Raw genomic sequence first — 27,822 nt, 5'->3', positions numbered from 1 at the left:
GGGAGGTTTAGGTTGGATGTGAGGAGGAAGTTTTTCATGCAGAGGGTGGTGAGGCAGTGGAACAGGTTGCCCAAGGAGGCTGTGGATGCCCCATCCCTGCAGGCATTCAAGGCCAGGCTGGATGTGGCTCTGGGCAGCCTGGGCTGCTGGTTGGCGACCTGCACACAGCAGGGGGTTGGAATGAGACAATCATTGTGATCCTTTTCAACCCAGGCAATTCTTTGATTCTATGATTTATTTGAGAAAAAGTGAAGTATAGGAGCAATGATGTAGGCAAAAGGTGCACAGCTGCTCCTATATTGGTTACTGCCAGACACAACATTACTATCTTATTAAACAAACCATGAGCTTAGAAAAACTATGTTTTATCTACTTTCTTCTTTCTAAAGTGAACTGAGTCTGATTAACATTAACATCAAAGTGCTGCTTAAGTCAATCACATCTCTGCTGAACTTTAGTGATTTTGCCTGAAGACTCCAATGCCTGCCAAATACACAATTCCAAAATTCAAATGGTTATCTGTATGCAAAAGAGGTCAACCAGAGCTTGCACTGATATTTTATTTATCAGTATATCTAAAAAAGGAAAAAAAAAAACACAAAAACAACAGCAAACCCACCTACTGAATTCCCTTGATTCCTTGCATTAATAGTTACAGAGAGAAAATTTTCTTCTGGGTAAACACATAAATAATCCTCAAACAGAACAAGCAGAGAATTTACAACTTTCTTAGAAAGCACAAAGCACCAGGTCGTGGGGCACTGGAACCAAAGAAATGTGGCTGGCCGTCCTTCGCTGATGATTACATTCCAAAAGTGATTGATATAAGGCTGGTTGAGTAGTGTTGGATTTCAGCATTACATGGACTGCTGCCTCCTCTCCAGGCATTTCTCAATATCATCCAATACTTGCACAGCTGCTTTAGGAATACGAGTCCCTGGGCCAAACACATTGGTAACGCCAGCTTTATGTAGGAAATCATAATCCTGTCCAGAAAGAAATGTGAGATCTTTAATTAACAGTGCAACAGAAAATTGACCACTAACTCTACGTGCTGGCCCTCAGAAAATCTGCATCAACTCCCTGAGAGGCAACAGAGCATCAAGGGAAGTGGCAAAAAAAAAAAAACAGTAACTGGAGAAATAAAGAAATACCAAAAAGCATCTACAAGAAAGGTCTTATTTGTTTATCATCAGACTAATATAACATAAGTCAAATGAATGCGACCCTGAATAACCTAACCTAAATTTGATCTACCTTCCAATTTTGAAAATGCTGCTTTGAACAAGGGCTTGGAATAGGTGACTGGCTGCTAATGGTCCCTGCAATCTAAGTAACTCTGATGCTACAGTCAGCCTGAAATTCTGAAGTGACCAGAGAAGCAGTTGTCTGGTCTCTCTTACTTCTACGTGGGAATAGTCTACATGTCTTTCAGCTACAGGCTAGTAGTATATCCTACTGGACAGAACACAGTCTGTCTCTTAGACAAATCTTAGGAAAGTTGTTCATTTTAAAAGTCTGTCCTTCCTGAACTACGTACCTGACTGGTTAGAGAAGGAAAATGTCAGGGAAAAGGGAATTAAAATAAATTTGTATGCAAAATCGATCTGAATCTAGATTCTCTCTAGAATCTGTCTCTCTCTAAACAGAAGACTAACCTAGCCTGTTACAGCCAGGCAAATTCTGGATGAGCTAAAGAAAATTTTAGGAAAAAGACACAGATCTGACTGTGAGGGAATCCAGCAAGCTTAGGAGAAATAGTTAATGAGAGGGACTAAGTCTGATGACAGAGAACATGAGGAGCAGCTAACTAAAGAATGAGATGTGCACCCTACAGCTGCACTGATGAGCCATATCTCTTAGTCTCTGTGCCTCTTCAGAACCATTACTGAAAGTAATAAGTTCCCTTCAGATGGGAGCTAGCCTTTACCAGGATTATGCAAGGTACTGGTAATTGAAACTAACAGAACATGAAAACCACTTCCCCGAGGCTAGTCTCCTCACAGCAGAACTTAATATTCCATCCAACAAACAACGTAAGTTAAACCAGGACATGATGTACAGAAAGTTCTATCAACAAGACGTGACAGCACCCTGTGACCTTCCTGCAGATCTGTGCTGAACCTGGTGATGGCACCCGGCAGCCTTCAGTGCTTTATGTCACCTCTGACATTCAGATTATCTAAGAAATAGCTAAAACTAGCAAAGGTGGAGATGATACTGATGCATACCTGGGGTGGGATGACACCTCCACATATGACAAGAATGTCTGGGCGGCCAAGGGCATCGAGTTCTTTGATGAGTTCAGGCACAAGAGTTTTATGACCTGCTGCTAGCGTGCTCACACCAACACAGTGTACATCTGCATCAACAGCCTGCTGGGCCACTTCGCGAGGAGTCTGTATGGAAAGAGGATCACACACAACTAACAGCCCCAGCCTGGCTGCTGAAAGACATGGGATTGAACACTGCTGAGTCACTCATACCTGGAAGAGGGGACCTATGTCCACGTCAAAGCCAATGTCTGCAAATCCTGTAGCAATAACTTTAGCTCCTCTGTCGTGGCCATCTTGGCCCATCTTTGCAACCAGTATACGGGGCCTGCGCCCCTCGCGATCCATGAACTTGGTAACTCTGATTGAAAACATGAATGATATCACTCTTAGTCACTGAGATTCACCAGAAGCATTTCCACAAATTTAAAATAAAAGCACTAGCTGCAGCTGCAGCATAATTTCTGTACATCAAATAAAAAGATCTTCCAAGTCACCATTTGCTTATGTAGCTGGCACAGTTATTGTTTTATGATTACTAATCCATTTCTTGTATTTACTATTCAGAACAATAAAATATTCTTTTTTGAAGAAAACCACTACTTTTCTGCTTTGCATTGGCAAAAATACTGCTTTCTATGAGGATTGAATGAGCTGAATAACCACCAACTTAAACACAATTCTTAGATTTTAAGAATAATTATGAACATTGAGTTCAAAAAGTTGAAGCATGGCACAAGAAATGCTGTGCAGTAGCACATCACTGTGCAGGAGCACAGAAAAGGATTACTACATCTTCCATTCTGTGCGCTCAGTCCAGTGCCTCCCTTCTGTTTAGTGACAGTTCAGATGTCTGTTGAATTACAAGTGACTGTGTAACCACAACCTCCGAGGTTAACCTGTCACCTTACCTCTCATTATCCATATACTGCCAGTATCTATCCTGCAGCAGGAAGCAAAGACAACTGTTTCTCAGAAACATTGCTAAAAAGACTTTTTAATATTGCTTATCCTGTTCTCAGTGCTCTTTTAAATGATGGAGCTGTATGGACTTGGTGCATCTTGAAACCAAATGCTGACTTGACTGTGTTAGTCACTGTAGGAATCCACTGGTTTAGTTTGGGGAAAAGAATGACTCAAGACAAAGCATTTATCAGCACAGAATTAAACAGCATCACTAGATTGTGCTAGGAGAAGAAAATGCATCATGTAAGAGCAATAAATAAAACACTTGCACAGTTGAGAAGTGAATTATATCACAGAAGCTGAGAGAAGAAGATTAACCAATCTTCTACTTGAGGATCTAGAGGAGTTGGGCCTGCCTTCTCTGTTCCTAAGGACTGCTAAGAATATCAACCAAGTAGTATCTGCATTAATTTGTAAAGTCTTACAATTCTTCTCTGTATTGTTTTCTATTCCATATTCTTATTTTCTTATTACCCACAAGCTCAATCCCAACAGAAACAGTTTTTTGGTGCTCCAAGACTACCTAAGGCAGTACAACCCAAGGCTTGAGTTAAGAGAGGGGCAGGTGTGAAATTTCACTTTTGAAGGCCTGTGCAAAAGTGATTTGCAGCAAAGTTACTTTCAATACCACGTACACTAGCTGGTTCACACAAACTGTGACATAATGGCAGATACAAAAAAGAAACTGCTCCTTGATTCTCAAGGAATAGGTTCAGCTTCATGTAAAGGCTTAATTATAAATACTTAAATTCAAAAGAAACATTTGAAATAAGAGAAGACTGTGTAATCTGCCAGCACAATGACCTTTCAACCAGGCTAAACATCACCACTGTGAAGCCATCCATAAATTCCCTTTCAAGAGATCCCATAACTCTTTAGGGTATAAGACCCAAGAGAGCAGGGATGCATCAGCCCATATTACATCCCTGCCCACTGTAACAATTCAGTCTCTTCAGTCAGGAGAACAGCAGCAAAGGCAGAAGCTGCCAAAAGGCACAAATACTCACTGCTTTCACACATATTGCCATCTTCTGATGTTTTCTCCCTAGTGACATGACAAAGTAACAACCATAGACAGGAAATTTCAGGTTGATATCCAGGCAGATTTTAGCCTTATAATTTTAGGAACAGTAAAGAAAGAAGTCGCAGGGACAATTTTTGGGCAGCTCAAAACCAGGTTTTACAAATAGGAATAATTGGAAATATTTGTAGAGATTACTATCACACAGTCTTCAGGCAAAGCAAACCAGTGTATGGGGATTTAACCCTAAGACTACCACATCTGCTTCAACAAAATCCTCAAACCAGAAAACCATCTCAGTGCTAGTTCAATTTACTGTTGATTTTTGTCCTATCTCAGTTATTTTTTCTTATCCTGCTTACTGGCTTACAGGTATGGGAGTGCCCATGCAGGTGGTTTGTTATGGGGTGTGCTTTTTTAAGGCACAGTAGCACGTAAACCTAATGTCAGCCTGTGTTTGGCTTCCTGCAAAGCCCTCCTCACCTGTTGATAGCATGAAGGATTTCATCGCTCTCCCCAAACTCCTGTCGATAAGCTCCGCTCACCATTCGGTCACTGGCTTTATGCTCCCCAAACACTTTCTTCATTGCATCTGTTATTTCTCCAACGGTGCACCTAAGATACAGAAACAAAGTATTAATGCTATCAGGAGGCTTACATGGACACAGAATACAGAATTAACTGGCGGCAGCCCAACTATTTGCCTTGCTGCAGGAGCAAAATCAATTACACTCGCTTCCCTTGTGGCCCTGCAACTCTGGATGTCTGACTTGCATCTCGCTGGAACATGCAAGAATATTTTTAAGAAAATACTGTTCTGCTGATGTGAGAAGTGACTTTACATATGACAAGGCATCTGGGACTGTTACATGGCAAAATACTGCAGGAAATTAAATCAGGTTTTCTCAACTGGGAATTTTTTAATGCTCAGCTTGCAGGATTCTGCATTTGGACTCATATACTAAGAGTCAAAATATATATTAAGAAAATAAAAAAGAAAAAGAACACACACAAAAGCAGACTGCAACCTAACTCGTTTACTGGAATTTGTTTCTCTTGACCTTGCTGTTTATATTTTAGTACTTCTTATCTGCTTCTAGCATAGCAATTTTATTGACTGAGAAGCAGAAGAAGCTGGGAAAATCCATTTCCATGCAAGTGACAAGCTTTGTTTGCTATTTGAGACACCGTGCGTGCTAGAAATAATACACATTTTACTGCTATAGCACAATTGCCAGAAGCAAACCAGGCTGTGCTGCCTTCTCATACAAACAAATGAAACAACAGCTTCTGTTACGAAGCATTTAAAATCTTGAGCTTAATGGATTCCACTCTTCTGTGTAAAATCTCACATGCAGAACTGTCCCAGAAGGACAACGCTGTGTTCTCATAACAATTGAGCCTATAACCAAATACTGAGGAAAGAAGTCTACTCAGAAGGGAAAAAACAGCTCGTCTGTGGAGGAAGAGCAGTTCAGTTAGCAGCTGCATCACAACAAACTTCTTACTTGTGGTATGAAATGAAGTGGGAGCTGGCACCATATGCCAGCATGCCACCGAGCTCCTGATGGAACATATCATCAGTAATAATCAGTCAGTAAAAATATGTCATCTTTCAATAGGAAAATACTAAAATATTTGTACAAAGGAATGATTACAACTCGCTGTACACTTTGTCAGAGTGAAAGGAAGAAAAACAGTACTCTTATAGAACCCTTTGAAAGTGTGCTTGCAGATAGAGAGACCTCATCTGTTTGATTACTGCTAAGCATTTTTCAAACCTCTCGAATTCATATACGTTCGTATTACATTCACCTATAAGCTACTCTTAGGTGAAATGAGGTACTCTAAAGGTTTTAATACAAATCAAAGGACATTTGGTGCAAGTTCTTGTCCACATACTTTTACAAGAGGACGACCAAATGAATTGCAGTCAGGTTTCCTTTTGCTGTTTGCATTTCAAATAGGTTCTGTGTGATGCCTACCTTACACAGTCTGCCACACAGCCAATAGAACAGATGGATTTTTGCTGTATTAACTGGATCCTCTGTACATCTCAGAGAGGTATTTTACTTCCTGTGTCTATTGCTGCTCTGTCACTGGCTCATGTGCAGCATACTCAGCAAACATAACAGTAGTTATAATCCAAAGCTACATTAAGGCAGAAATAGCAAAAATTGTATCTTGAGCATGTAAGCAAGATCTCTAATGCATATGCCTGAAGGTGGTCTCTTATGCTGAGGTATCTCTCTTCAGGTTCCCCACTTTGTCTCGAAGATAGCAGCAAGCTGGACATGCAGTTTTTTACTCATGCTACAGACAAAGGCTTCATCTTTTTGTCATTTCCCCTCCCCCTTTACCTTCTGGAGTTATATTTTGAAAGTTCTCAGCTCTTACCCATTTTCTTCTTCAGCATAAGAAGGAGTCAAGTCTGGACTCCAGAAGATTATACACAAAAAAAGCAGCCAATGCCAAGTAATAGATGATTTATATTAGCTATAAGTTTATGGATGAACTGGACTTAGACTGGCACTCTCTTTGAATTTATTTTATTAGTAATGCAATAGAGAGCATTAGTCACAAAGCAACCTGTCCATGACTGCATCAGAACCCGCCGACATCTCTGTGTAAATCTTCATTTCACAGCACCTGTGGGATCTCAGAAAGCTTAGCAAGTACTACCTGTCTTACACTGGTTTGTGTTTTTCAGAATATCTACATAATCTTATTAATGTTACTGTTGTCTGCTATTAATTAAAAAAAAATAGAAAAAACAGACTGGATAAGCATTAAGTTAAGAGACTTCCTCAAGGCTGAACAGCAAGTCTGCAGCAGACTGATAAATAGGATCTGGAAATAGTGACTCCCTCTCAGAGTGCCAGACATCACAGACTGCAGCTTAACATAGATACAGATCCTCCATACACACTGGCAACTTCCTCCTGTGAAAACTCCCTAAATGCTTACTGTTGCAGAACATACTACTTTCTCTAGAAAATAACAAATCTTTTTCCTTCTCTTGTTTTGCAAAAGCAACGTGTAAATATAAGTATAGCTTATTCAGCTTTAAACCGAAGAGCAGTGCGTGCAAGCACACTTGTGCTCTGCTCTTCTGTTCCTTCCATGCACAAAAAGAAATGAAAGTTTCAAGAGATAAAGAAACAGACTGCCCTGAGTGTGCTCTCTTGAAAATCTCTTTGCATGTTGCCCTGTATAGAAGAACTCCTTGTTCACAAAACACATTATGCTCTTTTCTTTATAGAACCACAGAATGGTTTAGGTTGGAAGGGAGCTTTAAGATCACCAAGTTCCAACCACTCTGCTATAGGCAGAGACACCTCTCTCTAGTCCAGGTTGCTCAAAACTCCACGATCAGATGCCATAATAAAGTCATTCTGTGGTCACATCCCATACTTAGTCTACATGGCTTCAAGGCAGAGAGAAATTTTGTTTCACATTTGCAGCTTATAAAGTATTAATGCTTTTACAGATAATAAAAACAAGGTCACTAAGGAAAGAAACTAGTGGGTAATTTGTCAATTTTGGTACAGAAGACATGAATTCCTGGTAAATCCAACATTATCCTCCAGTGACCTCCACAATTCAAAGTCAGGTATAGGCAGACATGCTGCTGGATCAGAGCAGCATCATGCTGCATCAGTGCCACGACAAGCTGTGCATGGGAAAGCTTGTACAGAAATATATTCAAAGAGTGGCTGTTAGTGTTCAAAAAAAGAGAATGAAGAAATTTGAGAACAAGCAAGAGGGCATTCCAAATATGAGTGATTTTGGCTTGTTCATTTCTGAGGCATTTAGTTAGTTAAGGAACAGACAGGTATGTTGTATTCTACAGACTGATGTTTACTTTGAAGCAGGAAATAGTCTTAAAAGCACCTTAAGTGAAAAGAAAACAAACCAAAACACCCATCTTCCACTGGGCTCTAAAAGAAGCCTCACTGCTTCAAGAGGACCTTTTACACTGTTGTCTGCCTAAGGAAACATTCTCCTTCAATGATAAAAACATTTTCACACCAAGCTCTGGTGCAGGAAAAGATGAAGCAACAGTGCTAGGATTGTGCACATCCCTTTTCACATCTCAGACACTTTTCAAGCTCCCTGACCCATGAAATGGCAGGGTGGCAGAAAAAGGTAGTTATAGCTCAAAACTGCTAAGATTCTGAGCCTGAAACAACACAACTCCTGTGTACAACATTATTTCAGATGATATACTTTGTATTCCCATTGTTCCTCAGTAGAAATTCAACCATAGCTTTAAGAGACTGTAAAATGCAACAGTCTTACAATATCATATGCACAAGTCCTTGTTTACTTCCATCTCAAAAATAAAATCCAAAAGACCTTGAGACCAACCTCACTGACACCATACCCAAAAATAGTTGAAAGATGAATCACAGAATGATAGAATGGCCTGGGTTGGAAGGGACCTCAAGGATCATGAAGCTCCAACCCCCCACCACAGGCAGGGCCACCAACCTCCACATCTCACAGCAGCCCAGGCTGCCCAGGGCCCCATCCAACCTGGCCTTGAACACCTCCAGGGATGGACGGGGCATCCACAGCCTCTCTGGGCAGCTGTTCCAGCACCTCCCCACTCTCACAGCAAACAACTTCCCCCTGAAAATGAACAACCAGTTTTTAAATAGCAGCTGGATTTTCACCCTTATCCCTAATACCTTGAACGTGCTGCTTCCACTGCAAGAGCCAGGATATTGCCTTCACCTGTGGCTGCACACTGTGTTAGAGCATCAAGGCATCGCTGAGCTGCTGCGGGGTCTCTGCTAGCCTTCACCTGAAGTGCAAAAGAAAAAATATTCAGCCTGAGTAAGAAACGTGACGTGCTTTGAGTGCAAAACATGGCACAGCTATTTTCTGTCTCTGTTTCAGAAAATGTAAAGTTCTCAGTTTTGAAATTCATATCCTCATGAGACTATCTGAAAGGCAATGATTAATACCAAATGAACAACATTCAAACAAAAATGGCTTTGTTACTACTTTGTTTCCTAGGGGGTTTCCATCACTCTACTGAAACAAATGAACAGAAATCCAACTTCTCCACTAACAACTAGAGTGGATCCTAAGAGATTTAAGGGTCATGCTTTTGGGAAGCCACATTTTCTGTAATGTTTACTTAAGTTCTATCTGCAATTGTAACAGCCTTCATTTTTAAGAAGGTATTTCCCACCTTATTAATCTTCTCAATCTGCTTGTTACGGACTGAAGAATTATCAATAGCCAGAACTTCAACTGTCTCCTCTTTTTCTAGCTGATATTTGTTTACTCCAACAATTACTTCAGAACCTATTTCCAGTGGAAACACAAAAAATTTAGGATATGTGTGCAAACTAGTGTGAAAAGACACAATGTTTATATGACAAGAACATTTTAAGTAATAGAATACAGTGCTTTGCTTTATAACATTTCAAATACTTTAAGAAATATAGGAAGGATTTAAGTCTATTTCTATACTTATGAGATGATTATATGCATGAACATTCAACACAGTTAACACTGGGCAGAAAACAATTTGAAATAGAATATTTATCTTTCAGACTCATTTAGTAGTGAGTCACTAAGACACGTTTGCTATTTTCTTTTTGAGTTTACATAACTGATTCTTAAAGAACTCAACAAAAGGGCTTGTCCTCTACACTGCTTTGCATTTACTTTTTTGATTTTAGCAGACAAATAAGCGAAGTTCCCACTTAAGCCTGCTTTGTGTGTATTAGAATTATCATGTTCAAAACCTGCATTTCAGTTTTCAGCTGGCATGGATTTAGCAAGCATTTTATCTGCAGTGCTTCATAACGTTACTCCTCTTTTCAAAGCAGGATGAAGTAATCCATCTTGGGAGAGGAAACAGAATTGTATTGATTGTTCTTGACTGGTCAAGAGCCTGCTTCAAATTCACACTCAAAAAAGGTTCATGAACTTCTTTCCTGTTCAAGTTATCCCTGCAGACCAGAAAAACTGAATAGAGGTAATAAACATATATATACACACTCACACACATTTATTACACATATACATGTGTATAAATGTACATATTTGCACATACACACCTCCACAAACACACACTGTCTGTGATTATGTATCCATACATAAATAAAGAACTGCATCATCTCCTAATATGAAATGACTGCATTTTTCTGGTCTTCAGGACAAATCAACACCTCCCAAGGAAACTGAGCCACTTGGGCAGATGCATTCAACACTGCCATCTGCTGGCTGTCACAGTTTTACACTCAGGAGCAGCAGTTTAAATGTGCTACCTCAAAAAGAAAGCAGGAGAAAAAAAAAAAAAGTTCCCTTCTTTTGCCTTCTTGCTCCCTACCAGAGTCAATCCTGGCTTGCCTTCGGGCTGCACACTCTTCAATACGAAGTTTGGGAATTCCCTCAGCAACAGCTTTGGCCATTCCACCCATTTCTTCAATCTCCTCAATGAGCTGCGAAATGCAGAAGATTGAGAAAAAGAGGATTAGTAAGGTTCACAAAACAAGCTTTGCAGTTGCACAACCATCCAAATTCTAACTACATCCAAATATACAGTCCTGTTCTCCTACCTCTCTGTGTCTCTGACCATGGATTTTGGTATGTGTTACAAGAGATCTCAAAGGAGATCATTTTTATGGCCAAAACTCCATGAATTCAGTAACAGTGCAAGGCATGTTCAACCACAAATAGTTGTTGTCTCCCCTTCGTGAAGGACTAAAATTTGAGACGTTGATTCTGCACTGATTTTTGCCTGTCAGTTTAATGAACTAAAAAAAGCCAGGGCTATTTGTCAGATCCTGAAGACAAGTTCTATGTCATGGTCCAACTCTCACACAAAAGCCCATTCAACTCCAAAACACTGTGTTCAAACTACCTACAGAGAGTGGTCATCAGACCATGCTTGGCACTGTATGGAAGCATCTTGGTTAACACAGTCCTAAAAGACACCTGTCAGTGCATCCTACTGCACAGAGCAATCTGCATAGTGCCAGCATAGTGTTTGATCCTGTATTAGTTCATTAATTGATGTTGGGATTTTGCACTTTTGCTTAAAGGCAGAATTTACCTGTAGGCTAAACACAGAATGGCTTGGGTTGGGAGGAACCTTAAAGCCCATCTAGTCCAAACCCCTCTGCTGTAGACACCCACCAGATCAGGCTGCCCAGAGTCCCACCCAACCTGGCCTTGAATGCTGCCAGGGATGGGGCACCCACACTTTCCTGGGCAACCTCTGCTACTGCCTCATTGCCTTCTGAGTAAAAAATTACCTCCTAACATCTCATCTAAATCTCCCCTCTTTTAGTTTAAACCCATTCCACCTTGTCCTGTCACTATCTGCCCATGTAATAAGCTGGTCACCCTCCTGCTTATAAGCTCCCTACAAGTACTGGAAGGCTGCAATGAGGTTTCTCCCAGTCTTCACCAGGCTGAACACACCAAGCTTTGCCAACTTTTCTTCATAGGAGAGGTGCTCCAGCCCTCTAAGCATCTCTGTGGCCCTTCTCTGGATCCAATCCAACAGCTCCACATATAGGTGGATGGTTTTATTCAGGACTGCCACCAGTCAGGCTACTCTTGGGCTGCACCTCTGACGTGCAACTAATAATTGGCAAATGAAATATATTATTTGAAATAAAAAAAAAATAATCTGAATCAATAGAACAACAACAAAAAAAATTCTGCATCGGCCAAACAATTTTCTGCCTCCTTACCTGGCTATAAAACTTGCCTTCCAGTAACCTCTAGTTTCTAAATATGAAGCAGAGTAACACATGCACGAGTAGACATGAATCAAAGAATATTGTGAGTTCTAAAAAGATCAAGTCCAACTCCTGGCTCCACATAGGAGCATCCAAAAAAATCAGCCCACGTCTGAGAGTGTTGTCCAAACACTTCTGGAACTCCAGCAGGCTTGGTTCCATGACCACTGCCCTGGAGATCCTGTTCTGCATGTACCTAAGTAGGATGGTTTGATCATTTCTTCTTCAGACTCCTCATTTTTTTTTTTCTTTAACCTTACACAGAAAACACAGATTCTCTAAAATTAGGAGTCTTTAGAGGGCAAAATATTTTCATTATCTGTCCTACAATGAAATATTTCCTTTCTGAAGGTAGTCTGCTGAAATGCTGAATGCATCTCTCTAAACACTTTACTTTTGTAAAGTTCATCTAGAAAAAAAAAACATTGATGCTTAAGGGTTAAATAATTCCTTCCTAAGAAATTAGGTATGAAATAGTCATCTCTCAAAAATTCTATAGCTGCAATTTTCCTACAAACCATAAAGGAGAATGCAAACCAACCTTCAAAGCAGCCTCATAGACATCATTGGTGAGGCACTCCATCAGATAAGATCCCCCCCAGGGGTCTGCCACTTTTGGAATCCCTGACTCCTCCTGTATTATGATCTGTGTATTGCGAGCAATGCGAGCACTCTTCACTGTAGGCAAACCCAAAGCTTCATCAAATGAATTTGTATGCAAAGACTGGGTGCCTCCAAACACTGCAGCCATTGCTTCAATTGTAGTGCGAATAACATTGTTAAAGGGATCCTGGAAAGAAAAGGAAAGCTCTAAAGGTCAAAGCTTCTGCCACAGGGCTGAGGTATATTGATTTCACATACATTGCTGCACATAAATGAATGCAAGATTCCCAGTAGAAGAACTGTAATCATATCAAAAGCTGAAAAAATGGGAGACATCCAATGAAATTGATATATCGCTCAACAGTATTTCAGGCAAAGAGATTAATCAATAAAGCAAGCCAGAATTATTGATGTACAATTAAATTGGTCACAATAATAAAGCAAAGCTCAATTTGAGTTTTGTTACAATTGTAATTACAAAATATTGAGTTGTGTTACAAGTAATTAATTCAAAGTAGAGATGGTGGAAGAGGTGGGATCCCTCCACCCCAGAATCCCAAAGTCTTAGAACACATTTGGAGAACAGTTCAAGAGTCAAGATCCATTTTGGTGCCACATGTGCTCAGTAATTTCACTAATAATAGTATTACACAAAGGTAGGAGGCACTGTTGAAATTTGCTTGTAGCAAATTCATGGATACATCAATGGATGCAACAGATAATCTGGAGTATTACATACAAAAAGAAAGTCAATCCTACAAAATGCAAATTTAGCATTTAGGTTAAGATTTTTCTCTGCTTTCTTCAGACATTTCAATAGCTGCATTGTATGCAGAAACCTTCAGAGTAAAAGAATTATTATCATGATCCTCAGAGAGGGGTAACTGGGTACCCTGTGTCCTAAGACAGTGAAGAATCACTCAGTGCAGGTGCCTGTAACAGCCCTCTTTAAGAGATACACCATGAGAACATATTTTAATTAGGAAATAGAGTACAATTCCTAACCTGCTCAGTGAGTGACCAGCCTGAAGTCTGACAGTGAGCTCTCAGCAGCAGAGATTTGGGATCCTTGGGCTTGAACATTTTCTCTATCAAGTGAGCCCATAGCTTCCTCCCTGCTCGAAGCTTAGCTATTTCCATATAGAAGTTCATGCCAATTCCCCAGAAGAAGGAGAGTCTGTAATAAGAGGATAGGATAAAACGTTAAACCAATCTAAAAACTCCATTTCAGTAAAGACCTCCTATTAATTTAGTTTTACAGATTTACATGAGGTGATAGGAATATTTCTGGACGCTGCTGCCATTTGCTACAGAAGACACACATCTATGCCAATAAGCAGTCTTAACTTTGAAACAAGGCAACTGCAGGCAAACTGCCAGTGGTTATGGCTTCTGGAACTGCTAAGATGTGCTCTGGGTCTGATGTGGGGGAGCCCTGAGGGAAGAAGAGCTCCAGCACATCAGTAATGCAGACACTGACACTGCAATGTTGGGAAAAGATGCTGGACACGATGTACTGCGTGGCTATTGCTCACAAACTACTTATGAGCAGAAGTCATTCTGCAGTCCTAAAGCTACAACTCCATTAGAACCTCTTTCAACAACTGCTGAGAGACCCTCTTGCTGATTCAGAAATCAACTATTACAACAAGCCTGGGCAATGCTTGGGCTTGTAAATTAGTTTTATTCAGTCTGTTAAAACAGATGTAGTCTAAGTGGCTGCTGGACCAGCTAAGTATTCTTTTTGGTTTGTTTTTTTTTGTTACAAAGTTTCAAAGGTAGGGAAATATATTTGCAGTAAGAGCCTTGCAAATATTACTTGTACATGTAGAAATCCTGAAAAAGATTAAAATTAAACTCTAGGGACTTTACCCAAAATGAGTTTTGTATTTAGCTCACCTTGGTGCAAATTCATCAATGGTAAGGCCAGCTTTCAGTCCAGTTCTGCAGTATTCCAAGCCATCTGCTATAGTATAAGCTAATTCCAGAATGGCATCAGCTCCTGCCTCTTGCATATGGTATCCACTGATTGAGATGGAATTAAATTTTGGCATATACTGCAAAAATAAAAAAGTGCATTACAGCAGAAGGGAGGAGAAAACCTGAGTGTTGTGCTAACAGCACTCACAAATAACCCACTATTTGTAGATTGCAAACACAACATGCTAGCTGTTCTTTTCAGCTGTTTATTTCGCATACGTTCCCATGCTTTTACTACTTCTCACTATTTGTTGTGCTTAATTTATTATTTCTCATCATCACTCTCTTCCTCAAAGTGTCCCAACTCTCCTATGAAAACACAACTCAGCAAACAACTGGAAGAACTGAACTTCCAAGCATAAATCCAGAGTTTCACCCTTTTCTTTATCTGCTTTCTATGCTTTATTTCACTACACAAGGCCTTTAGATTTTCTACCTCCTTGCTCCTGCTAATAAGCTGGATAAATTAATAAGCTGAATAACGCTTATTAACTACGTGGCTTCTCCCTCTGCACAACAAAAAGCCTCTCTACTCCTTGTATCCAAGCTTCCTGCTATCTTTTCAGGCTTGTCTGAATTTGATTAGGCTTAATCCTAAAATTTATAAATGTTTGCAAACGATTTGAGACCTTAACTTGTCTTGATTTCTCTTCCCATCTTCTTCCACAACTGCATCTTTGTTCACTATGACAGGTCTTTCTGTTCTCTGCTTTGTTCTGCAAAGTCCCCTTATAAATAGTTAACCAGGTATAAAAATGAAGTAAATACACTTAAACACTGAATACCTTTGAGGTGTACTGGAAGATGTCAGCAATAATCCGCATTGATGGTTCTGGAGGGAAAATGTAAGTGTTTCGGACCATGAACTCCTTCAGTATGTCGTTCTGGATTGTCCCTGTCAGCTTGGCCTGAGGCACTCCCTGTTCTTCCCCAGTTACAATGAATGTTGCCAGCACAGGGATGACTGCTCCATTCATTGTCATAGAAACTGACATTTTCTCTAAAGGAATTCCATCAAAAAGGATTTTGGTGTCTTCTACCGTATCGATGGCAACTCCAGCCATTCCAACATCCCCTCGAACTCGTGGATTATCTGAATCATAGCCACGATGGGTGGCTAAATCGAAAGCAACAGACAATCCCTGTTGGCCAGCTAAGTGCAGAAAAGAAAGGAAAAAAAAAAAAGAAAAGAAAAAAAAAGATTCAGAAGTGTTAAACAGCTGCATTAGAACTGGATCTCAATTCTTTGAAAGGGTAGGTAACAGCAGGACAAGGGGAAATGGTTCTAAGTAGAAGGAGGGGAAATTTAGGTTGGATGTGAGGGGGAAGTTGTTTGCTGTGAGAGTGGTGAGGTGCTGGAACAGCTGCCCAGAGAGGCTGTGGATCCCCGTCCATCCCTGGAGGTGTTCAAGGCCAGGTTGGATGGGGCCCTGGGCAGCCTGGGCTGCTGTGAAATGTGGAGGTTGGTGGCCCTGCATGGCACAGGGGGGTTGGAGCTTCGTCATCCTTGAGGTCCCTTTCAACCCCAGCCATTCTATCATTCTGTGATTGATCTAATTTTATTCAGTTTATTTTCCACCACTCAGGTTTGTGCAGTAAACCCCTTTTTTGCTGCTTCCTGCTCAGATTTCTCTGAAGTCATCTAATACATGGTAATTTTCAACTTGAAAAGTTTAGTTAACCAAAAAATATTTAGTCTTTCCATTTCAGCCACATAATCAGCTCACTATGCTTAATGCATTACTGAGCCACAAATTATAAATGTGTATACACAGGTAGTATCAGGGTTTGCAAACAGAAATACTGCTTAGCTGGAAACATGAAAAGATATGAATCCAGCCCATTGCCATGGCTCAAATGACATATGCAGTGAGAGAAAATTGTCCATGCAGAGCAGGGAACCAGACAGTTAGAGCTCTTTGTTGCTCAGATGTGGAAGCAGTACCTGAAACTCTACAAATCCCAGACATCCATCAGCACTGCTGCTCCTGAAGAAACTACACTTCATTCCTTTGCCAATCAGCTTCTTTATCATCAGCAGAACTCTTAGCTGTCAGATATCAGCCTCTATTGCTCATCTAAAAACTAGGTGTTAGCCCTGAAGCACAGTGACAACTTTCAACTGTAAGAGAGAGTAGACTCAGAGACTTTTACAAGTGAAAATACCTAATACTGCTGCAAAACAAAACCCTGTGCAGAAATACTGGGGAAGCTGCTCTCAAGTAATGAAAACACCCATCTTTTATGAAGCTGGCCTTACTAGTACAACATGAATGACACAACACATATGTATTTATGTGAGTTTAAAACTGACAATATCAGATGGGAACCCAAAATGCCAGAATGAACTGATTTCAGAAACCTAACTGACCAAACTCAGATTTTTTTTGTCTCTACAAGCTACTACACGCTCACAAAATAAGAGTGAACGTTCCATGAACTCTCTACTCTTTGGACCCTGGGATGCTGCCAAATTTTGTCAGCATCAAGTCAGAGAAGCAACAGATAGCATTTAACGTGTTCATCTTCCCATCTCAATAGTAAAATGAAATAAAGAGAGTTTCAGAAATGATTCAGTACCATTGGGAAGAACCCGTCAGAAATTAAAACTCACAAGACTTCATAATCACATTTGCCATACAATTCTTCATGTGAATGCTTCCCATTGTTTAGCTTGGTGATGTCTTCTCCCAGCACAACTACCTTACCTTTAATGTTGTCCTTGTAGAACTTGTTGCTCTCCTCCACAGTGCTGAAGCCAGCATATTGGCGGATGGTCCACGGCCTGTATGTGTACATGGTTGGGTAGGGTCCTCGAGTGAAAGGTTTCACCCCTGGCAGCTCCTCAGGAAGCTCTTTTGTGTCCCTTTTGGAGTACAAGGGCTTGATGTCGATCCCCTCTGGGGTATGCCAAATTAAATCCTTTGGATTCTTGCCTTTCAGCTGCTTTTCAGCAAGGGCAGCCCATTCAGGGTGCAGTGGCTGACGGTGCAGTGAACGCCATGTGAGCCTGCAGGCTGGTAGCTGTGTTGGGCAGAAGCAACGGCAGGACTGCAGGCACAGAAGAACATCCTTGGCTCTTAGCATGTTTGATCCAATGAGTGGCCAGTATGGTGTGAGCTGAAGGGATTAAAACCACATATTTTACGTTATCATATAAATCTGACATGGGAGAATTTGTGCATGACAGTTCAAGCAATTTGCTAAAGCCAAAACAATTACTCAGGAATAAACAAAAGTGTATTATTCACTTGCTCATTTGACAGACATCCTCTTCTCTTCCCATTCAATCAGACAGTGCAAAGAAGAGTTAAGGACAAATCCTACATTTTCTTCTAGCAAGGGAAGACATTCCTGCAACTCATCTACAGCCACACATGAAACATATAGCTTATTTTGGCCCCTAGACAACACCATCATTAACCAGCCAGTGAAAGTCATAGCATCACAGAATCATGAAGGTTGGAAAAGACTCTATGATTATCGAGTCCAACCCATCACCACCACGCCCATTAAACCATGTCCCTATCTGACACATCTACATGGTACCTGAACACCTCAAGGGACAGTAACTCCACCACTTCCCTGTGCAGCCTCTTTCAATGTATTACCACTCTTCTGGAGAATAAATGTTTCCTAATATCCAACCTGAACCTCCCCTAGTGTAACTTGAGGCCACTAGCTCTTGTTCTATAGCTGTTACCTGGGAGCAGAGGCTGACACCCAGCTCAGCACAACCTCCCTTCAGCAAGTTGTAGAAAGCAATAAAGTCTCCCTTGAATCTCCCCTTCTCCAGACTGAACAATCCCAGCTCCCTCAGCCATTCCCGGTAACACCTACGCTCCAGATCCCTAACAGATCTGTTGCCCTTCTTTGAACACACTCCAGGGCCTCCATGTCTTTCTTGCAATGTGTGGCCCAAAACTGAACACAGTACTAAAGGTGCAGCCCCACCACAGGGGAGAATGAGATCTGAATCACAGAACCTCCCAAGTTGGAAGGGACCTCAAGGATCATGAAGTTCCAACCTCCTGCTGCATGCAGGGCCACTAACCTCCACATTTAATCCCAGTCCAGGCTGCCCAGGGCCCCATCCAACCTGGCCTTGAACACCTCTAGGGGTGGACGGGGCATCCACAGCCTCTCCGTGCAGCCTGTTCCAACAGCTCACCATTCAACACGAACCTCCTCATACCCAACACGAACCTCCTGTGTCTCTCCAGGTGGCCAGCAGGGAAAGGGAGGTGATTGTCCCCCTCTACTCTGCTCTTATGAGGCCCCATCTGGAATATTGCATCCAAGTGTGGAGTCTCGAGTACAGAAAAGACAGAGAGCTGTTGGAGAGGGTCCAGAGGAGCCACAAAGATGATCAGGGGACTGGAGCACCTCCCCTATGAAGACAGGCTGAGGGAGCTGGGCTTGTTCAGCCTGGAGAAGAGAAGCTGTGGGGTGACCTCAGTGCAGCATTTCAATACCTAAAGGGAGCCTACAAACAGGAGGGGAATCAACTCTTTGAAAGGGTAGATAACAGCAGGACAAGGGGAAATGGTTTGAAGTTAAAGGAAGGGAGCTTTAGGTTGGATGTGAGGGGGAAGTTGTTTGCTGTGAGAGTGGTGAGGTGCTGGAACAGCTGCCCAGAGAGGCTGTGGATGCCCCGTCCATCCCTGGAGGTGTTCAAGGCCAGGTTGGATGGGGCCCTGGGCAGCCTGGGCTGCTCTGAAATGTGGAGGTTGGTGGCCCTGCCTGTGGTGGGGGGTTGGAGCTTCATCATCCTTGAGGTCCCTTCCAACCCAACCGTTTTGTGATTCTGTGAAACTCCATTTCCTCACACACACCTACCCAGGCAGCAGACACCACAAAGCCCCGTTTGGTCCCACAGCCCGCCCTACACACACCCCCTCAGCGGCCAATAGGAGCGAGGACGCCGACTTGAGGCCTCCCTGAAGGCTCCCAGCCCTGTTCGGCGGGGAATGAGAGAACTGGAAGGATCGGGACAGCCCCCAAAACCACCCCGGTCCCCGCAGCCCCGCTACCTGCTGTCAGCCCCCTCACGGTACCCGCGCCTCTCGCAGCACTGCGCATGCGCGTCGAGAGGCAGTGCGCATGCGCGCATTCCCACCCTGTGCCCGCCCTTCTACGCGGAGGGCGGTGGCTGCTAATGTGCATGCGCTGGGTTGCGCGCGGGATACGGTTTGCTAACGGCTCTGCGGGCTGACGCGAATCGGTGGCGGTGGGAACGTTGAGCAGGCGGCGGGGTGGTGAGTCTTCGGGTAGGGTGAGGCGCTGGAGGGATTGGTGGATATTTGTGCTGTATTATCCGGCACGGGCTCGGGAAAGTGGGAGGGGGGTTTTGCAGTTAAAACCTACAGTTCCCAGCATGCTTTGCGCTCGGCGGGTGTATACAGTTGCTGCCCCGGGCTCCGGTGCATGCTGGGAGTTGTAGTCTGCGTGCTGGCTCAGAGGTGGCCATTCTCTCCTGTCTGGGAGTGGGAGGGCTGGTCTGGGCTGGTCTCCTTTCAGAGACAGAACGGGGGGCAGCGGGTGGTGGCTGGAGCAGAGGAAGCTCCATGTGGGCGTGAGGGAAAACCTCCTTACTATGAGGGTGACAGAGCACTGGAACACGCTGTGCCTCTTGGTTTTTACAGCCCTGTGCTCGTTGATGCATGGTTTGGGCTGTATGAAATTGAGTCGGTGGGTTTTTTGTGTTGTTTTTTCCTGTTCCGTGTGGCTTGCAGATCATGAAACGCCGCCGAGCATCTTCTGGTAAAAGGGGAGTGACTGCTGATGGGGGAACAGCAAAAAGACCCACTAAGTCACACAACCTGCAAGGACCTACCAGCCAGAAAAAGGGAACAGAGGGCAAAGGGAATAAACATCATCAGAAAAGAAAGGTAAATCATTATTTTTGGGTAAAGCAAGCTAGAAAAATAACCAAAGAAAGAAAGAGGGAGTTTTGCCTGCTTTTCTGGTGTCATTAATGATGAATCCTTCATTAAAGTTACTCCTCTTGAGAAAATGTCCTTACAGACATTGACCAAGGCCATGGGGTCCAACCTTTTGGCTGGACAACTAGGAATTGTCTTTGGCCACATATAAAATACGTAGGTTGCTCACAAAGCAATGTCTCATTTTTATTTCCATGGAAAGTATAATAGATAAAGTGAGCACAGTGCCACCATTTGATAGAGCAAATTCTTAGCTACAGAATGCTGTTTTTGAACATAACCACCACTATTAGCTATGCATTTTCACCAGTCATGAACAAGAGCCTTCATGCTACCCTCCTGAAATTCTGCACCAGAGGAGGTGACTTTCATTCTCTCCACAGCTGATATGCACCACCAACCCCCCACTATGCTCACATCCACTGGTTGGTCTCCATAAATCACAGAATCACAGAATGGCTTGGGTTGGAAGGGACCTCAAGGATCATGAAGCTCCAACCCCCCACCACAGGCAGGGCCACCAACCTCCACATTTCACAGCAGCCCAGGCTGCCCAGGGCCCCATCCAACCTGGCCTTGAACACCTCCAGGGATGGACGGGGCATCCACAGCCTCTCTGGGCAGCCTGTTCCGACACCTCACTGCTCTCATAGCAAACAACGTCCCCTTGACATCCAACTGAAATCTCCTCTCCGTCAATTTCAAACCATTTCCCCTTGTCCTGCTGTTATCACCCTTTCAAAGAGTTGATTCCCCTCCTGTTTGTAGGCTCCCTTTAGGTATTGAAATACTGCACTGAGGTCACCCCGCAGCCTTCTCTTCTCCAGGCTGAACAAGCCCAGCTCCCTCAGCCTGTCTTCATAGTGGAGGTTCTCCAGCCCTCTGATCATCTTTGTGGCTCTCCTCTGGACCTCTCCAACAGCTCTCTGTCTTTCTTGTTTTGTGGACTCCAGACCTGGACACAGTACTGCAGATAAATGTTCAGCAAGTGTTGATGAATATCTGTGGTGGCCATTTTTTCTGCATGGAGGAATTCAGCGACACACCTTTGCTTCATTTCCACTTCCATGTCAGATGCCATTCTGTCAGATTGTCTGTAATGTCTGTATGTGATGGGATATTGATAGTAAGGTTCAACCTCTACTGGCATCCCAGCAACATCTGCCTCTGATATCATGGGCCAACATAATAAAACAGGAGGCATTACTTTCAGAGCAACCCTTCTATGTACTGTAGTTGATGTGTATAAGCAACAATTTTTTTTATTTTCTTTTTTTTTTTTATATATATATTTTTATTCAAGCCTAGAACGAGAGAGAGCAACAAAATCGTAAAACCAAAGGGATGAATGCCCTGTTTTTGTGACATTAACACATCAGGCAGGTTTGATGGCAATGGCTGCCATTCCTAGTGAGCTCTCAAGATGTTTGTCACAGGTTTTCAGTGAAATTTTATTTTTCCTGTGCTTCATCCTTGAGAACAGTTGTTCACAAATGTATGTACTGCCAAAAAGTGTTGACATGAATAAGGCATGAGTGTGGGAACACCTCTTCCTGGAAAGACAGGGCTTAAAAAAAGTCTAACAAAGAGACATAATCTGATTTTTGAGTTGAATGTCTGATTGCAATCCCGTACAACCCATTTGAAAATCTGCAAATAATATATCAGTGTTAACTAAAGTGTAGTTGCAAATACCAAAAAATTGAACATCTCAATTGAAATCTTTTTCATCAATCTTGAAACCTGTTCTCAAATTCCTGTATCAGAATGGAAAGCACAGCCACATATCTTTCTCTGTTCACAGGAATGAGTTTAGCCAATGTATGAAAATGCAGAAAATAATTTGCCATCACTTGAGTTAGCGCAGCCCTAATTAGCCAAAAATATTGTGTATTTCATGAGCCATCCTTCAAACAGGAGCAACTGAGAAGAATGAGTTGCTTTCCTTAATCTGCCTGAGATGAATTAAAGTGTTATGGTTCAGAAAGCCTTTTTTTTTTAGTCAGGCACTGATGTGCTTTCACATTTGACAGCAGGTTTCTGGTAGTAAATAAGTGATTGCACAGAAAAGGATGTTTCAAAATCACAGCGTTTGTGATAAATATTTCTTTTCAGCACGTCACTCAGGCAGTCAGAAGGAAAGATGAGGAACATGAGGATTCTTCTTCCTCTCCAGGTCAGATTGTGTTCTTTTCTTATTTTTTGTCTCATATAAGTAACTGCCCTGTTGAAGTCATAGATGTTTACGGTATGTCATTGAAATAAGTTGGAGGGTTTTGTTTCTGAACAGTAACTGAATATTTGCAGTACAGTCTTAGTGTAGGAAGGAACCTGTTTCTATTTTGTGCTTGTTAAAGAACTTGTCACTTGCAACAAGTAAGCACCACATAACGTGGATGGATTTGATGTAACGTTTTTGAGAGATGGAAAAATGTGAACCATTACATCTTTGTCTGCGAGGTGAGTGAGCTGAGTCGTGAGGCTGTTGACCAAGATCGGGCAAACCATTTCTCTTCCTTTCTACCTTTGTGTTATCAGGAGAAAAAGGTCATTCAAAAAAGGTGAAGTTATCCAGTGCTAAGCTAGGATCATGGCAACCGCTCTCAGAGAGCAGCAGGAAGTTTCTGGAAAGTGTGATGGACTCAGGAATACTGTAAGTGCTGAATATCCTGGTGATTCTTTTCTGCTTCACAAGGAATAGACTGAGAATCATAATACTTCCTAGGTCAGGAAAGCTTTGGAGCTCTTCTGGATGATGTAGTTGGCAAGATGCATTTTACCTGGTATAGAATCATTTAGTTTTGAAAAGACCCATTATGGTCAAGGCCAAACATCGCCTATTTCTACCATGTCAACCACTAAGCCATATCCCTAAACACCCCATCCACATCTATTTAAGGGATCCAGGGCTGGATGCTCAACCACCTCCCTGGGCAGCATGTTCCAATGTCTAGCTGCCTTCTCCATGAAAAAATTTTTCCTAGTACCCAATCTAAACCTCCCATGATGCAACTTGAGTCTGTTTCCTTATATTTTATCATTTCTTACCTGAGAAAAGAGACCAACAACCACTTTGCTCCAACCTCCTTCCAGAAGGTTGAAGAAAGCAATGAGGTCTCCCTTCAGCCTTCTCTTTTCCAAACTGAACAACTCTTTTTCCCTCAGCCTCTCTTCATATATCTTCATCATATTCCTCACTCCTTCACCTGTCTCATTGCTATTCTCTGCACATGCTCAATCAAGGCAACTCAGTATTTTCCTTGCAGAAAGGGGTCCAAAACTATACACGGTACTTGAGATATGGTCTCATCTGTGCTGAATACAGAGGGACAGTCCCTAGTACTGTTGGACACTGTTTCTGATGAGAACTGGGACACCATTGGTCTTTTTGGCCACTGGGCTCACTGCTCACATTCATGTGGCTATTGACCAAAACCCTCCTCATGTCCTTTTCTGCCAGAAGATGTATGATGTAATACTTTGCCTGAAGCTGGGAATTTTCATCTAGAGAAGTTCTGACTGTTTTCACTTGTCTTGAAGTGTTCTTCATGTTTTCAGGCTTTCTGATAAAATTTTTGCCTTTCTTTCCAGATCTATTTTGTGCCAACAAAGTAAGGGAAAAGAAGATGTTCAGAAACACCTCAATTTGCTGAAAGAAAGGTAAGAAATTATAATTTTGGGTCTGGTCATCTGGTTTACTACTGTACATGCAGTAAAATGGCAGGCAAGAAGATCTACTCCATGACTTTCCCTGGTCCTGAGATCAAATTGACAGGCCTGTAGTTCTCCACATCCTCTTTTGTGCCCTTCTTGTAGACAAGCATCATATTTGCTAACCCACAATTAATGAATTTTAGAATTCCACTTTGGAAAATAATTTAAGACAGCTTTTCTTCCCATCTTGATCCTTTTACTTCACTGGCAGCAATTGTGCTAAACCATTTTATTTCTCCCTAGGGAAGTTATTAGTTAGTTTTCTTTTTATTTTGCAAAAAAAACCTCCTAACAAGTCTCTTTTTTTTCTTCTTTTTATAAATGAAGGGTGCTGAGAGTCTTCAAGGCTTTAAAGGTACCCTCAGGGAAGCTGAGCAACCTGAACAATGTCCTGAGGTTTCAAGTGGCACAGAAACAAATGCTTGAGATGAATGAAACAGCTTTGGTACAATTGCAGGTACGAAATGTGCAGAGGGGAAGGAAATAAGTTTGAAGCTCTTGCTAATCATAGAACGGCCTGGGTTGAAAAGGCCCACAGCGCTCATCCAGTTCCATCCCCTGCTGTGTGCAGGTCGCCAACCAGCAGCCCAGGCTGCCCAGAGCCACATCCAGCCTGGCCTTGAATGCCTGCAGGGATGGGGCATCCACAGCCTCCTTGGGCAACCTGTTCCACTGCCTCACCACCCTCTGGGGGAAAAACTTCCTCAGATCCAACCTAAACCTCCCCTGGCTCAGTTTAAAACCATTCCCCCTTGTCCTATCACTTTTCTTTATTATTAGAGGGGCTGCTGGCAATGCCTGTGCTGCTGTGAAGATGCAGTCTGCTGTTTCTCATTGTCACCCACCTTTGCTATAGAGTATCTTTTAGTTTGTGGGGCTTTTTCGGTTTCTTGACTGATGCTTTGGAGAAGAGACAGGAAACCCTCAGTGACTTGCAAAGTACTAGTGAAGATATTAAAGAATCTTTAAGTTCTATCGCTGTTCTGTTTTTTTTGTTTCTTTTTTTTCCTGTTCTTCAGGACAACGTGTGCAGGGATTTTTCTTAAATACAGAAGTCTTACCATCTCTAAAGTTGATGTTGTTCTGTTTTTGTTTGTATTTCATCTTAGGAAGAAATAAATGAAGCTGAGAAATCAGCAGAACACACAGAAGAAACTATACTGAGACTGCAGCATGACATCCAGGTGCTCAAGAGCCAGTTAGAGGAAGAGGAAAGAAAGGCCAGGAAGGTACTGACAGTAGGTCTTGCTGCATTACAGGAGAAACTGTTTTAAGAGCTAGCAGAGCCAAGCTGTTTTGCAGAGAACATTGTATAAGGAAGGCCTTTAGGGATGTACCTTTTCAGTTTTTCAACTTCAGTTGCAAAATTAAAAAAAACCAACTTATGTAATGACAGTTTATTTTCCTACTTGTGTGTCTGCTATTTGTTTGTACTTATTTGTTTTATTTATTTTTCCCTTCTAGCTGTTCCGGGAAGGTGACACTAAAGAACTTCACCTTCCAGAACTTCCCAAGTGCAGTTTACAGGCACCCACTTTGCAGGTGAGCATGGAGTATATTATCAGAGGCAATTTGATTAAGAGATGGAAGGCAACAGAAAGTTTGTTTATCACTTAACCAGTGCTAGAAAGGCCAATCTGGCAGAAAGATTTTTCTTTTTCTTTCTTTTTGTTCAGAACATATAACCGTGTTTTAAAAACAGAACAAAGTCCTTGAAAAAATGCCACTTAAAGGAGTATCTGCCATGTGTTTGGAACCCTATGGTTCCAGGGAGCTTGTAATCATTTCTGAAGCATATCTATGGATGGAAGGAAGTCTATCTCATTCTGTGCCTTTGAATCTCTATTATTTTTAGCTGTATCTAAATACAGCTAGACTGCATGAAAGTTTGATGGAGTGAAATTCCTTTTGGACTCAACGTAATCAGTTTTTTATTGCCTATTATTCTTTCTTTTCAGGAAGAAATTTTGATGGTAGAAAATCAGAAGGGTCTTTTAGAGGATATGAACACCATTCAGCAGTCAGCTGATATGAAGAATATGTTGACCTTCATGGAAAAGATCTATGAGAAGGTGGACTTTGTTTGAGAAACTTAAACATTTGGAGTCTTCTCTGAAACAAGATTTATGCCAGTGTGCTCTGTGGTACAGTGGAACACTGGTCATGGAAATGGCACTTTGTTCTTAATGGCTTTACTATTGTGCTGCTGAATATAATACAAGCTGTAGATTTGTATCTGCATTTTATTTTCTTGGACCTATTATGGCTTCTTCTAATGTTGAAATCTGTTGTCCCAGGAGAAGGGAGGGAGGAAGGTGGCACCTGTGTATCCTTAAGTAATTTCATACAGTAAAGTTACCTGTTGTATTTGGACTTTTTGTATTTTATCTGTAAATTGTTGAAAGCAGTGCTTCTTAAACTAACACTTATTTTGGGATTAAGTCCATCTTTGAACCTGAAATGAAGTACAAATATGCTTATCTCATAACTCAGTTGCAAGTCTCCTTATCAACTTTTTATTTAAAAGTAACTTAAAGAAGTCTCCTTGGCAGGAGATTAAAATTCCTGTTGAATTGGTAAAAATATGAATTTATATTTACATTTTCATATTCAGCACTTCTAAAAATACACTTGTATGTTGTTTATGCTCATGACTGGAGAAAGTGGGTAAGAAAACTATAGAGCAAATTTCTAAATTGCAAGTTGTGCTCGCCTCATTTCATTCACTGCCAGTTATTTTCCAGCTTTATAGAAAGAAAATGAAGTCAAACATCCATTTTTACATGTCCTTTCATCTCCTGTGTTTTTTTCAGGGTAGAGTTTCTATCATAAATGGTTGAGTTATTAAATAGTGCTTTCTCTAGCCAAACTGTCAGCTGGAACATAGTGCTCTTTACATTGACTTACCGCACAGATGCTTGTTCTGTTGCTTACAAGCTACTGATAGCCTTAATAAAACGTGAGATAATCATCTCATAATTTCTTCTCCTATGTTTAGGAGAAGGAAAACCAGGTTATAAATGTTTCTAAATACTTTGGATAACTCTGCTGAGGGTGTCACTTACTGACATAATTGTACATGGTTTATAAGATGCTGCAAATTTTAATGAGGGAAGTCTCTCCTTCATTTCCCTGATGCAGGAGAGGGGTCTCACAATAATAATAAAACTTGTAGAAGCTTTGCAGATCTATCCTTTCTGTCCTGTTTCCTGCTTTGGTTGCAGAATATCCCAAGTTGCTTCTGTAGCATCTGGAAGTAACTGAAACTTCAGTTTCACAAATATTAGCTTAGGTGGATGAGCTACAAGCCTCAGAATTGTTGAGATACAGCAAGAATATAAATCTGTATTCCATATCAGCTCTACCTTGTGCTCAAATGAAGCATCCTTCTGCATGCTCTGGCTAATAATATTTTAATGTTACTTCTACTGACTCTGCTTTATGGTGTAAGTTACCAAGTCCTGGTCAAAATGTCAATACATGTTAGTATTATTAAGGTCAACTGAGCACTGAACAAAAACTCAGGGCATAGGAGGAGGTGTCACCTG

General features: G+C 41.7%; 2 protein-coding genes across 4 annotated transcripts; one reads left to right on the top strand and one right to left on the bottom strand.

The window, feature by feature from the left end:
• Positions 1 to 217: 217 nt before the first annotated feature.
• On the bottom strand, positions 218 to 19,744 carry MMUT (methylmalonyl-CoA mutase). Of its 2 annotated transcripts, none has more exons than XM_003204648.5 (13): positions 19,649 to 19,744; positions 17,324 to 17,735; positions 15,401 to 15,768; positions 14,535 to 14,692; positions 13,641 to 13,812; positions 12,574 to 12,822; positions 10,613 to 10,724; positions 9,464 to 9,579; positions 8,955 to 9,070; positions 4,744 to 4,875; positions 2,487 to 2,634; positions 2,232 to 2,399; positions 218 to 986 (listed from the first exon to the last, which is right to left on the bottom strand). In XM_003204648.5, exons 2-13 carry the CDS (start codon positions 17,700 to 17,702, stop codon positions 858 to 860), a joined length of 2,247 nt encoding a protein of 748 aa, XP_003204696.1. In that variant the 5' UTR covers positions 17,703 to 17,735; positions 19,649 to 19,744; the 3' UTR covers positions 218 to 857. The 2 variants fall into 2 exon arrangements, with proteins under 2 accessions (XP_003204696.1, XP_085074490.1); XM_085218364.1 differs by having other exon boundaries at positions 19,545 to 19,697.
• On the top strand, positions 19,718 to 27,061 carry CENPQ (centromere protein Q). 2 transcript variants are annotated; one of them, XM_085218366.1, is made up of 9 exons: positions 19,718 to 19,873; positions 20,351 to 20,506; positions 22,676 to 22,736; positions 23,099 to 23,213; positions 24,152 to 24,220; positions 24,602 to 24,731; positions 25,384 to 25,503; positions 25,739 to 25,816; positions 26,233 to 27,061. In XM_085218366.1, the coding sequence occupies exons 2-9, from the start codon at positions 20,354 to 20,356 to the stop codon at positions 26,359 to 26,361; spliced, it is 855 nt and encodes a 284-aa protein (XP_085074492.1). In that variant the 5' UTR covers positions 19,718 to 19,873; positions 20,351 to 20,353; the 3' UTR covers positions 26,362 to 27,061. The 2 variants fall into 2 exon arrangements, with proteins under 2 accessions (XP_085074492.1, XP_019468969.2); XM_019613424.3 differs by having other exon boundaries at positions 19,726 to 19,885.
• The last annotated feature ends 761 nt before the right edge of the window (positions 27,062 to 27,822 follow it).

Source organism: Meleagris gallopavo, chromosome 2 (assembly GCF_905368555.1).
Source record: "Meleagris gallopavo chromosome 2, MGAL_WU_HG_1.1, whole genome shotgun sequence".
In the NCBI taxonomy this organism is placed as follows: Eukaryota; Metazoa; Chordata; class Aves; order Galliformes; family Phasianidae; genus Meleagris; species Meleagris gallopavo.
This window is presented reverse-complemented; position numbering and strand designations above follow the sequence as displayed.

Excerpts from the sequence above, each read along its gene's own strand:
- MMUT (XM_085218364.1), bottom strand. The coding sequence starts at position 19,697 with ATGCGCAGTGCTGCGAGAGGCGCGGGTACCGTGAGGGGGCTGACAGCA. Across the intron at positions 14,693-15,400 it reads TCTTCCAGTACACCTCAAAG|TATATGCCAAAATTTAATTC; the intron begins GTATTCAGTGTT and ends TTATTTTTGCAG. Across the intron at positions 9,580-10,612 it reads GCAAGCCAGGATTGACTCTG|GTTCTGAAGTAATTGTTGGA; the intron begins GTAGGGAGCAAG and ends CACTGGAAATAG.
- CENPQ (XM_085218366.1), top strand. The coding sequence starts at position 20,354 with ATGAAACGCCGCCGAGCATCTTCTGGTAAAAGGGGAGTGACTGCTGAT. Across the intron at positions 23,214-24,151 it reads GTGATGGACTCAGGAATACT|ATCTATTTTGTGCCAACAAA; the intron begins GTAAGTGCTGAA and ends CTTTCTTTCCAG. Across the intron at positions 24,732-25,383 it reads CAGCTTTGGTACAATTGCAG|GAAGAAATAAATGAAGCTGA; the intron begins GTACGAAATGTG and ends ATTTCATCTTAG.